Here is a 12,410-nt window from a genome sequence, read left to right as displayed (position 1 = left end):
ACACAGTATCCTACAGCTATTGAAACTAACATGCTAAGGGCCTGTTTTTATGGAAGAGAGTTGTCCCTGGTAGGAGGTTTACCCTCTCCCCCGAGCCATCTTTTGCCGAGCGTTTATTTATTTTTATTTTTTTTTTTATTATTATTTTTTTTTTAATTGCAAAACACAGAAAAAAAACAACTTACAGTTCACTTACTTACATTGCTTACGGGACAATTACCTACATCACTTACTGGATAATTACTTACAATACAATTACTTACATTACTTACACTACATTAAGTTACATTGTATTAATTAATTAATTAATAAATTAGAGACTACTTACATACAATACACGTTACTTACAATACTAACAGCACTTATTAAGGTTGACCTACAAATACAATTATTTCCGTACAGTGTTAGCTTTAGAGTTTTCTTCATTTTTTTTAACAGTTGCTTGTTGCTAAATACGTTTAATTATAATTATCACCCACTTAGATTTCTAACGATTATCATTTGACGCTGCTCCAGTTTTGAGGCTGTTGTAACATACCAGAAAGACAGAGAAATGTTTCATTTCAGGGGACAAGTTGCGTGTCCTACAGGACCATATATAATATCTCGCCACAAGAAAATTAAAATTAAGTTTCTGTTTATTTTTGGATGTGTCTGGCCTTAGGCCTAAAACTATATGCTAAGGGCCTGTTTTTATGGAAGAGAGTTGTCCCTGGTAGGAGGTTTACCCTCTCCCCCGAGCCATCTTTTGCCGAGCGTTTATATGAGAAAGTTGTCCCTGGTGACCGAGCCAAAACTTGGCCCTCTTGGTTCAAAAGACTGGCGAGAGTTGTTTTGAAACATCTATTATGGCTGCTTTTTCTAAAATCAAGAACGCTGAATCGTCGACCAAGACCATTTTTGGACTAATTTACCGCCGACTTCGATTTCAATTTATCTGTTATTTTGTTTTTGCTGATTGTAGCGTTTACGCATGCTCCGTATGTGTCAACTTGTTCCTGGTAGGCGAGGCAAAAATAACCAAACTGTTTACATGGAAAGAAAGTTGGCTCGCTCCCCAGGGTCACCCTACCTTCAAAGCGAGTGACTCTCCACCGAGGGTCACCCCAGGCTCGGTATGAAGGGGAACCCTCCTACCAGGGACAACTCTCCCCCATATAAACAGGCCCTAATGAAAACTACTAAGCCTGACAGCATTATTCTACAAAATCTGACTGTCGCTTTATTTTTTAAGCCAAATCCTATAACTCAGCAGTTAAGCCCTTAAATTAACTTGGAACACCTTTTAAACTAGTTCAGATCCGAAAGTGACGGGGATTTGACACTGATGAATATATTGAGGACAATACATTATAATATTTGTACAAAGACACCTCATTCCAGCAAAACATCGTTCCCCTGCATAAGCCACTAGTGCTTGTGGTTTTCATTTCCTCGAAGTTTATAAGATGTTTGAAACGAAAATATGCAGTACGTTTATAAGAAAACGCAATGAAAAGAGAAGTAACAAACCATGCAATTAGTAAACTATCTGCGGAGTACAAAACTTGTCTTTCAGTAACTGTCTTATCTTTTGGATTAAAAGTAGAAAAAAATATTGGACAAATTTTAGACGTTTAAAAGCGGCAGTTGTAGGAGACCTGCGCAGGCGCATTGCGTTCTACTGCTGCGAACCTGGACTTTTATTATTACTTTAAGTTCAACTGTTGCGTTGCTAATTTAAGTTATCCATCTAGTAGACATATTTCAGTGATATGCTTTACCTTCTGATCTAGTGGTTATGATTAAAAAGTCTAGTCTACATGTACACAGGAGCCCATTACCGGGAGCGTGCAACTTCCATACAGTGTCTGTGAACGGAGTTTTCACAAGTAAGTTATTTTTAGAAAGGAATTTCCCGCGAATTGGTTTCGGATAGCCAATCACAAGCGATCTTGTAATAGACTGTTAAAACGTAACTACAGTACCTCGTACACCTGAGAAGTTAACATAGCGGATAGGTGCGAGGAAACTTTTTTGGCGTGTTTTGACAGCATTTCAAGCGACGATTTTAGTATTTCCTCGCAAAGTAGTAGCTGACTTCATCGGAAGTAGTTGGAAAACGCAGTTGCACAAATATATCGAAGTTGCAAGCTCCGGGTAAAACCCCAGTAATACGGGCAACATTTTCTTTCAACTATTACTACCCGAATTGCAAGTTGCGGCAACATGTTGAATTAGAATTCTTTATTATGAATGAATGCAAAAGAAACATGCCCAGAAACATACGTCTGAACTTACAATTTCATATAACTTACTGCCATATAAACTAATTACAAACTATTACAAAAATACGAAAAACAATTAGATAAAATTGAAAAGGCATCTGTTCACAAAACAGCGTTTATGACGTTCAGTTCTGACACGTGGCAGAATGTAACGGTGTCCCCTTTCCTAAGGCTCCTTGATCTCTGAGGTGGAAGCAGTTCGTGAAGTTGACGGGTACTATCAGTAGTTATCTTATCCCATAATAGCCTATCTTGGTTCTAATTACTTCAGTTATGAACTCATGCCTACTTTGCGCAACATGTTGCCGCAACTTGCAACACGGGAAATAATAGGCGCAACAACACTTTACAACTTGCAATGCAACAATGTTGCGAGACAAGATGAAAAAGGAAATGTTGCCCATATTACTGGGACTTAATAGGCTTAATTGTAGACTTTGGTCAACTGTGCCAGACGTGAGAAAATAATGATATCTGCCAAGCTAAAAAAGGCAGAAATAACTGTAGAAAAGGCAGAAAATTTGAGTCCGCTAACTGTTGTTACTAAGCAATGATTTCAACTTGGCTAGTTCCTGCATTTGTCTCTGACTCCATTGTACTCATCAGCGTGTTGCACTTGCCTTCGAACCCAGCCAAGTAATGATCGTTCACATACCTTCGGACCAAATACTCCATAGCGTCCATGCGTTCCTTTAAATATTAGTTATTTAATAACGTTAGTAGAAGTTGAAATCGATACCTAAAATGCTAAATTAAGTTTGCAAATTCGTCCGTTAGTTCTTTTCAAAGCCTCTTGGCGGATGATCCTGGAAGCGCAAAACCAGGAAAACTAGCCTCAAAAAAGAGGCGCGTAAGCAAAGCAAGGAGCTTGGGGCAATGGAAATATAATCGATATTTCTCTTCTCCCAAGCTTTACTCTAATTCTCAGTTGGTCCGAGGCCGAACGCTCCATTTCCCTCCTGGCAGGGAGTAGCTGCAACCCACTCATAACGTCTGAGACCTGGATAAGCGTTCCATTACGTACGCATTAAAAGGCACGATATAGCGCTTTCAGCGTCCTTAGGCTGTTCGAGCACGTACAATGTATCAGTAGGTAAAATGACCGTTGTTTTCAATTTATACAACAAGCATTACTGCGTGACTACACAGTCCCCCGCCTATAGCAACAAATCGCTCGAAACGGCAACCATCTCAATAATGGTGAACACGACCTCACCTCGACCCCGCCAGCTATGCTGCAAATTGTTTTTTATCGTGGTTAATTAACCTAATTCATAAATTGCGGAACGCGTGAAGAGTTTGGGTCGAGTACATGAAAGTGAGGCGAGTGAGGCTTCGCTTCGAAAGAAAACAAAGCGAAGTATGGAGAATGGAAGGGGTATCTCTTGTAATTCTCGAAATATCTCGTCAGTTATAGAGTGATTCTTGGTTGTTGGTGACTTCTATTGAAATCCTTGGTTTTACAACTGCAGATATGGCCATATATGGTTTCAAGGTCAACACAAAATGTGGCCAAATGCCGTCGGAATACCGCATCGATTTTCTCAGTCTCTTCACTTCCTGCTCGTGTACAGTAAGATCATTCATTCATCCATTCATTCATTCGTTCAATTATTATCGTAAACGTTTGCATTGTAATTCAAGTGTTTGTTATTAAGTAATTTGTTAGCATAGTTGCTATCACACCTTTATTGTAACTAGACCAATACCTCCCTTTGGAGTGTAAGGCACAATAAAGATTTACTGTTACTGTTACTGTTACTGTTATTCATTCATTCATTCAGTCAGTCAGTCAGTCAGTCATCAGTCAGTCAGTCAGTCAGTCAGTCAGTCAGTCAGTCAGTAAGTCAGTAAGTCAGTAAGTAAGTAAGTAAGTAAGTAAGTAAGTAAGTAAGTAAGTAAGTAAGTAGCACGTAAGTAAGTAAGTAAGTGCGTAAGTAAGTAAGTAAGTAAGTAAGTAAGTAAGTAAGTAAGTAAGTAAGTACACTTTCCGTAAAAAGGTTTCCTCTTTACTCAAAATAAAATTGCTCAGTTGCCTGACATGATACGACATCAGCTACAAACCTTTTGCGCGACATCGTCCGCTTTTACTGCAGACCTGCAAAAACAATTGTACGAGGAGGAGGAGCAGCAGGAGCTGGTGCAGCAATGGTTCAAGGTCTAGAAATAGAAATAAAACAAAATTGCGTTTTATATCTGAAATCTGATCAGATAATGAAAGGATCTCCTATTTTACAGCTAAGCTGCCCAGGTTCGTTTTACATCCATTTACAGAAAACCTTTAACGATAACTCTTCGCATTTATCTAGTGTTCTACTATAATGGTCTATCGCAACGCCGTGATTCTGCTTAGTTATATCACATCTATCGTTGATAGACTACCGATGACACGCGCGTTGCCCTTGAAAGACACAAAATTGCTCCTAAATCAACGTCTTAAAAACACCGTTTTGACTTCTATTTTTAAATTGATTTTCCTTCTTCAGTTTTCTTGAGCAATAGTCAACTCGGCTGCACCTTTCTGACTATTAGCACGTGTAACACAAAAAACACCCACTCGATCGGTAAGTGGTGGTAGGTACTGATCTTTGGAGCCAATCATATTTTTTAACAGTCAGCCACTGGATGATATTTAGTTTGTATAAGAATGAAGAATATCTTTACTCATAGTTCATACAGTATGTAATACCATTTCTGGACATAGAGCAAAGCTAGGAGCGTTGTTTTTTGTCTGTTGCCAAAGAAAATGGCTTTGAACCACATATTCAGCTCATAATCGCGTCCAATAAAAAAAAAAACGTCTTACGAGTTGAGAGGTCGCAACATCCTTTAGGTGTCCAAACAGAACACTACGCGATATTGGCTGAAATCGTGGCGCTGCTTAGCACCAAAGTTATGGACGCCCTGCACATAACAAAACCTGATTTTTTTTTATTGAGGGAGATATATTTTTTCAGAGAAATTGTAAGTTGGCATTATCATTATTACTACATTTTAAATTAATTTTTAATTTTTTGTTCTATTACTTAATATTAGCTTATGCACCTCGGCCATGTTAATGTTCCAATTAAGTGTTTCGTTAACCAACTTTTTAACTTTGTCTACAGGTTGCTTCAAAACAACTCTGGTACATACCGGTACATACTGGTATATAGCGACCTATACCTGATCTCCATTGCCTTGCATAACATCAACCTGTACTAGCTCAATCTCACTTCCCATTTTTAACTGAGAATTAAAAACAGTAGTGTAGCAGCTCCCATAAGCTTGTAATTCTACCGATCCTGCCATTGTTTTGGGGGCAAGAGGCACAGTTTCTGTTGTTTGTTCGTTTGTTCTTTCGAAGGATAGAGAGTCATCGATGAGAGTCCTTCCAGGATCCAGTAGCCGACCCTAAAAAATGCGCACCCGTAAAAATTATTCGTTGCAAAAATTCCGCAACACGAAAGAAAACAATAGGAAATAGAAAGAGACCAAAATAATGTGGTCATGGCTTACTCCACAAGTTTTGTTTATTTTATATATCTGGCCAAAGTACCTGATGCTCAACATCGGCTCTTGCTGCCGTGCAGTCCAGTTGAGACTGTACCTTTGAGTAAAGTAAGACCAAGTAAGAGAATATTACTATCATGAAGTAAGTAGATTCTTAGTCGAAGAAACTTGCAAAACAAATGGATTAGCTTGGATTCACTGTACTCTGAAAAGACATCCGTGGCTCAGGTGAGATTCGAACCTTTGGGTTACATGTCCATTGCCCAAAACTTCTGAGCTACAAAGCCACGATGGAAACAGCGCATAATCTGATGCGTGCAGGAACAAACAAACATGCAACAAACAAATCTAACATAATATGTTTACATTAACGAACAAACAATGACAGTGTTTCGATTCTATATTAGAACCATCTTTCTGCAAATCAGATAAATGATGTTGATTTAGTTGCCAGGATTTACAGCGGATAAACTGTTATTTATCTTACCGTCTCATAGCACGGCCATCTTCCCTTTTTGCATCGTTTAACAATCCAACACGGGAGGACAAAAAGAACAAACAAGAGGACATACAAAGCATAGTACAAAATGTTGAATGGTACGGGTATCGCGTTGCCTTTGTCGATCCACTCCAGCCACATCTGAGCCCTTGAGAACTTCCACTCCACGTCTGCATCGTTCTAATAACAAACAAAATCATTTGGAATCTTATGAACAAATTTAACAAGCTGTGTAAAAGTGGGTTCAAAAAGAAGAAATAGAGGTGTTAAATATTAAAGGCCCTTAATTAACAGGCAATTCTGTCTTTGTTTGATAGTCCTGATACATACTTATTTCCATGGCAGGTGAAAATTTTTGCTAAAAAAAACAACAGTTACTTCGGAGGCGTCGTCAGTGGCCCATAATTCTGGATGCATGAGATCCAGACTGGTTATGGATTGGGGATTTAAGGTCTTAATGCTTAATTGTTGAAACTCAGTAATACCTGACACTCAAACAGCCCAAAATTCAGTACACTGGAACAGGCAAATTTGGAGAATCTGAATGTTAGAGAGGAGTTCATCTGCAAATAACTAGCATCCCATTCACGGGGAGTAACATAAATACTAATGAATACCAGCCGCCTCAAGCTGGCCCTGAATTAAGTGCCGGTTTTGAGACGTACAAAGGCACTTACCATGACTCTGTCAAAGGAGTTGTTCATCATAGCAATCAGCATGTTTAAAGCTACAATGGCGGTACAAACCACGTAGGCTACTAGACCAAGCCGTCCAAATGAGGACGTAAGGTAAAACGCAGGATCATCGACAGCTATTTTGTCTTCTTCCACATAGCCAACCAACAACCAAACTAGGCCCATAAGGGTGTTTTCATGTCTGAGAAAATAAAACATATAGGCTAGATAAAAAGCATTTTGTCCGAGCGGCTCCCTGATATGCCAATCTGCTTTGAGTCTACCTCTTAGCTGGAGAAATGCTATCCATACTGGTGTGGCACAAAGTGAGCAACAGATGAAAAAGCACAGAGTCCGCCTGGCGAGAAAAGAGAAACATCAAGATGCCATGCCAGCACAGTTCCTACCTCTACTGGAAACAGATGTCCAGTCTTTCCGAGAATCTGCTTTTCCCGAATCGGTCTGCATATCACCATAAACTAATTTTAAATTACTCAGGTGGACACCCTACTCGATATTCGAGGGATTACCAAAACACAATTATTGCATATCGCTCTGTCATTTTGTTTATCTTCCGTGTATCTCATTCCCTCTCTACCTCTGTCTGTCTGTCTGTCTGTCTGTCTGTCTGTCTGTCTGTCTGTCTGTCTGTAGGCAAGCAAAATGTTGACTAGATTTTACTATTTGTACATATTTTAAGCGTTTTTACATATGTTTAAATACGGCTTTCAAGTAAAGAAGTTTTTTAACTCACGGAATTACCGTGTTTAAATAAAAGTGAATCAATCAAATCTGTCTGTTTCAGTGTGTCTGATTGTCTGTCGGTCTGTCTGATTTTGTGTCTGTCTGTCTGTCTGACTGTCCGTTTGTCTATCTACCGGTGTATCACAATGCAAGAAAGTGCTAATGTTCACGTACTTGGCATATGGATGATACTCCTGGTAGTGACTTTTGTTGTGGTCTCGCAGGTTGATCTGGGAAGCAACATAGTACGAGTACACCTTCACCACACCAGTTGCAAAAGCAATATAGAGCATGAGAAAGATAACAAGAAACTTGAGCACGTCCTTAAGCATTCTGTAAAGAGATAACTGCAAAGGACCAAGGGTTGAGTTGACTTGGAAAAAGTGAGTTAAGTGAAAGAAAGCCATCACGCAGGCACTTGCGTACAAAACATCAGCTACGATGAATGGATCTCTCCTTGGTTGCCATTCTCCATAGCTGCCCCATGCAATGATCCACATCACATAAGACGCCAGAAACATAAAGAGAGTCACTGTATCCACAATGTTCCACCATTTTGAAAAGTAACGATAGAATCCCTGTTTAAACGCTTCCCAAAACTCTTGAAAGAAGAGGCCGACCACAAAGCCAAGCACTGCATAATCTGCAGACGAAATCAAACAGGTTCTTTTTCAAAACAAAATTGCATGTTGTATCCTCCTCTTGGGAGAGAAATTTTTGTTATTGTTGTTCGTTTGATGGTTGTCTCTGTTTGCATAGTACAATTAACTAAAGAGTTTTCTTAGTTCTTAATCTTAAACATAATTGCATCATCCGTAAATAATGTTTCTTTAATAATAACCAGCCACGCTTTTTATTGCTTTCGCATCAGTGTACATCAATCACCATTGGAGCGGCAATAACGATACGCGCGCAGCAGATATATATATAACAAATGACTTACCAATACGTGAAAGTCCTGTTGTACTTGTTCTGTACTCACTTTCGAAGCCAAACGTTGAGCCTATTAACAGGGACACGAATACAATGTAGGACATGGTGTGGTTTATGAACTTGGAGTAGGGATGTTCGTACAAGCTTTCAATTCGCCATTCACAGCGTGGTTTAGACTTCTGTTGGAGCAATTTGTCATTTTCTTCAATGTTGTCGATGTGCATGGTTGAGCGTATCTTCTTGTGTACCCGATACCAAATGTAGAAAAATGGAGTGATAATGGCGATGAGAACAAAAAACTGAAAGACAAACCATAAGATTTTCTTTACTGTGCTCTCGTCTTGCCAATCTTCCCATTTGTAGTAAATGATCTCGTTAAGAATAAATTGGCTTCTGGGACTCGCCACAAACTGCAAGAAAGTTTCGATACTTTAAAACAATACCCTAAAAAATGTCGCTTAAGATTTTTACAGAGCGGGTGTACGTTTTATGGCAAAGTAGGCCATTCCTTATTGTTACTTATTGTTTTCTTTGTTTGCGGGCGGTAATTCTACAAATCCTGCGATTTGATTGGTTCCGGGAGCGGGCGGTATCCGTTGCGAGATGGATCGTCGAGGGTACTTTCCGCGCGAAATCATTTTGCAGCGTTGTACGAACGAACACATGAAAGACTTGTTTTGCAAAATCGAAATAGCCGCTCACCAACTGTTGTAAATGTGAAAAGACAGAAAAAAAGTGGAATTAAAGGCCTCAAAGTTCTTCTAACGGCGAGTATTTATTTCTTTATCGACAAAATCAAGTTCTAGTTTCATAGTTTGTTGAGTTTGTGGTTGTTTGTGCATTTCTCAATCATTTGCACGCCATTACGATAAGCTGCGCCGGTTTTAAACTTCAATTGTAAGTTAAAAATGTCTTTTTATCGGCCACTTTTTTGCCAAAACAAAACAGTCTTTGCCATCATTCAAGAAAATGAGACTCGTTAATTAAAACTGACAGCTAAAATAATTCTCGCAATATTGTGCCGTATGTCCAAACTTCGCATTTCATTCAGTTTCACTTTCGCACTGTTTATCACAAAGACATTATGCTGGGAATCAACATAGAGCCTATTAATTCGTTAAAAACAAGTGTGTATAGCTATACCGAAATTGTCCTTCAGTCAGATAGTATTTTTAGTCAGAGAAATTCTCGAACTTAATGCCCTGCGAACAGAGTTCTTTATCAAAACATTTATCGGGAAGCCGGAATCGACGTTTAGTTTTGGCAATGATAATGCTTTGGCTTGATTTTACATTTATATATTTACTACTTCAATTTCTTTAATTGAATATCTTCAGTGTAAATTTAATATGCTGAATCTTTCTGTGAATACGGTTCATTTAAGCGAAGCGACTATTTATTGATTTTATCGAAGAGCATTTTACACTCTTGCTAACCCGTCGATCCACTCAACATTGAAATGGCGCGCGTATACAAACAAAGATTTTGTGACCCAATTTTTCTAGGTTTCTTTTAAAAACAAATAAAGTAGGAAAAAATAAAAATGTTATTCACCAGCCTAGGCAGCCTAGGTCGGTCCGTATTGGGAAAAACTGTGCCCTCGGTCATACGGACGTCCCGACTGGTGAGTAACATATATTTATTTCACGGGAACTTAATTTCGCGAAATTGAAGAGGCAGATTTCGAGAAAGCGGGTTAACATTTTTCGTTTGCTAAGGTCAACGACAGTGGAAAGATTCGGAGAAAGAAAGCGTACACAGATGCTCATGTAAACTGACGTTACAACTTGTAAATAATGGGTTTTACAAAAGTTATGAAATTTCGTCATTTACTTTCGCTATACCCTTTTTCGCGAAATCAATTAAGTAAGTAAAAGTAGGGTACACTGTAGTCTGCTAGTATATCACTGGGCCTTTGACAGGGTTGTTAACATGAGATCTTGATTTCTAAGACATGACTGTATTTACATTTCAACATATCCACTTTATATCGCAATTAAGAGAGAGAAAAGAACCTGTTCAATACTTTTAACCGACTTCGAACTGTTAACTATTCTACCAAATATATCTGACAGAGGAGCATACACAAATATTTTATAATGCTTTGTTACCAAGTAATGTTTGGGTGTTATTGACTTTGTCTGTATGCAGTTATCCAAATTGCTGTATCACTAACATAAACGTGTTAATTTATATAGGTTTTGTCGGTCTACCCGCCGTTCAACATGGCAACCAAACATAATCAAACGTAAACCAATTTCCGTTAAATATGATTCACAGCCAAACTCGGATTAATACTACAAACTGTCAAATAAGGTACAAACCTTTTTTCTTCCTTTATTAGCAGCAATCTTGAGAAGACTCAGACTCTCAATAAAATTCTTAGGTTGCCCCGTCAATAAACAACCGTTTCCCTCGATGTCCATAATCTTGACGTCATAGTTTTCTTTCGAGGTAGTTCCTTCGATGATATCAACAGCAAATTTCTCGTAGGAGTTAATTGCACTTTTGTATTCATCTTGGCTGTAGTAGTGCTCGTACGAGGCAATTTTCTCCAGGAGATATGCGTTATCTAGCGCCGCTTTCACAATATCCACATTTCTGTCCCCTTTTCTCCGACCCTTCACCTCACATTTGAAGTCATCGCTTCTTCTCCATAGCCATTCCACACTGATGAACATGGGGTTGGAGAGTATTTCGATCCACTTCCATTTATCCTCGTTGTTTTTCGCCTTGTTGTTTTGCTGCTCGTTGCCTCGCTCTAAGTTTACTGCTTGTTGCTGGTTATTGTTTTGTTTCTCGGTGGCACAGGAACATTTACAACATCCGCAGCATCGACAACACAAGATCGTGCTGCAATCAAACTGATGGTTGCAGTTGCATCTTTTTTCTTTGTTGTTCACTTTCTTCTCAACGACGACACAGACCTTGTCTAAACTCTTAAGTGTACGCATCTTGAGAGCCGCCTGGTTATTTTCTACCAGTTCCCAAACTTCCGATGGATCTTCTTTCCTGAGGGCTTCAAGCAGCTTGTCAGCAAGACTAGGTTTATTCTCCTCTGTGTTATTCTCAACTTCTTGTTTTCCCTTGTCCGGATATCCTTCTATCTTCTGAACTTGTCCATTTTTCTTGCCCTTTTCCTTTTCCTCGTGCTCTTCCTTTTCCTTAATTTTTTGTAGGTAATCGTACAATCCTTCACCACTTCTCTGCCCCAAACTTATATATTCTGCGGAAACACCTTGCTCCATGACAAAACGCACACAGAACGCAACTCCTGGAAGTTGCAGTTTTTTAACGACCCTTGAGGTCCTAGAATTGAAAAGGACGCTAGGCGAGGTGACATTTGATGATTGTTTCCCTGGCAACAGAAACACCTTTCTCCGTATCACATGTCACGCCTTAACACAATATGGCCATTATGGCCTTGTACTAACGTAACAGTATGGCCATTATGATGTCCCAAGAAAAGGTGACCATAGACAAGCACTTGACTCGATCAAATTGTGCGTCTTGAGATCGGAGAAAATTTGTCTGCGCATTGCGTCGACTAGAATAACGCTGCAGTAAATTCGCAAACGGATTTTTTTAATAAAAAGTTGTTATAAAGTACTGTTGGCTGACAGCGCTGAAAATAGTAAGTTCTGTTTTCGCATGACTTCCCACAATAATTGGTCCCCTTCACAGACGTGCCAAATAACGGCTACGAAAGAAACTACAGATTGATGTTCCAAAAGCAACAAAACTCACTCTCTTCCTATGGAACCCAGTTATTAAGCGCGTGTTAGTCGCGCACTGCTCCTT

At 39.1% G+C, this 12,410-nt stretch overlaps 1 protein-coding gene across 2 annotated transcripts; it reads right to left on the bottom strand.

The window, feature by feature from the left end:
- Nucleotides 1-438: 438 nt before the first annotated feature.
- On the bottom strand, nucleotides 439-11,943 carry LOC144666463 (short transient receptor potential channel 5-like). 2 transcript variants are annotated; one of them, XM_078527905.1, is made up of 9 exons: nucleotides 10,934-11,943; nucleotides 8,620-9,019; nucleotides 7,851-8,319; nucleotides 6,936-7,290; nucleotides 6,247-6,438; nucleotides 5,806-5,856; nucleotides 5,433-5,660; nucleotides 4,332-4,427; nucleotides 439-2,957 (listed from the first exon to the last, which is right to left on the bottom strand). In XM_078527905.1, the coding sequence occupies exons 1-9, from the start codon at nucleotides 11,855-11,857 to the stop codon at nucleotides 2,811-2,813; spliced, it is 2,862 nt and encodes a 953-aa protein (XP_078384031.1). In that variant the 5' UTR covers nucleotides 11,858-11,943; the 3' UTR covers nucleotides 439-2,810. The 2 variants fall into 2 exon arrangements, with proteins under 2 accessions (XP_078384031.1, XP_078384034.1); XM_078527908.1 differs by having other exon boundaries at nucleotides 6,936-7,134.
- Between the last annotated feature and the right edge of the window lie 467 nt (nucleotides 11,944-12,410).

The sequence above is a fragment of the Oculina patagonica genome, chromosome 1, assembly GCF_052425735.1.
Source record: "Oculina patagonica isolate OP01 chromosome 1, crgOcupat, whole genome shotgun sequence".
NCBI lineage: Eukaryota > Metazoa > Cnidaria > Anthozoa > Scleractinia > Oculinidae > Oculina > Oculina patagonica.
Note: the sequence above shows the minus strand (reverse complement) of the source record. Positions and strands in the feature narration are given on the sequence as shown.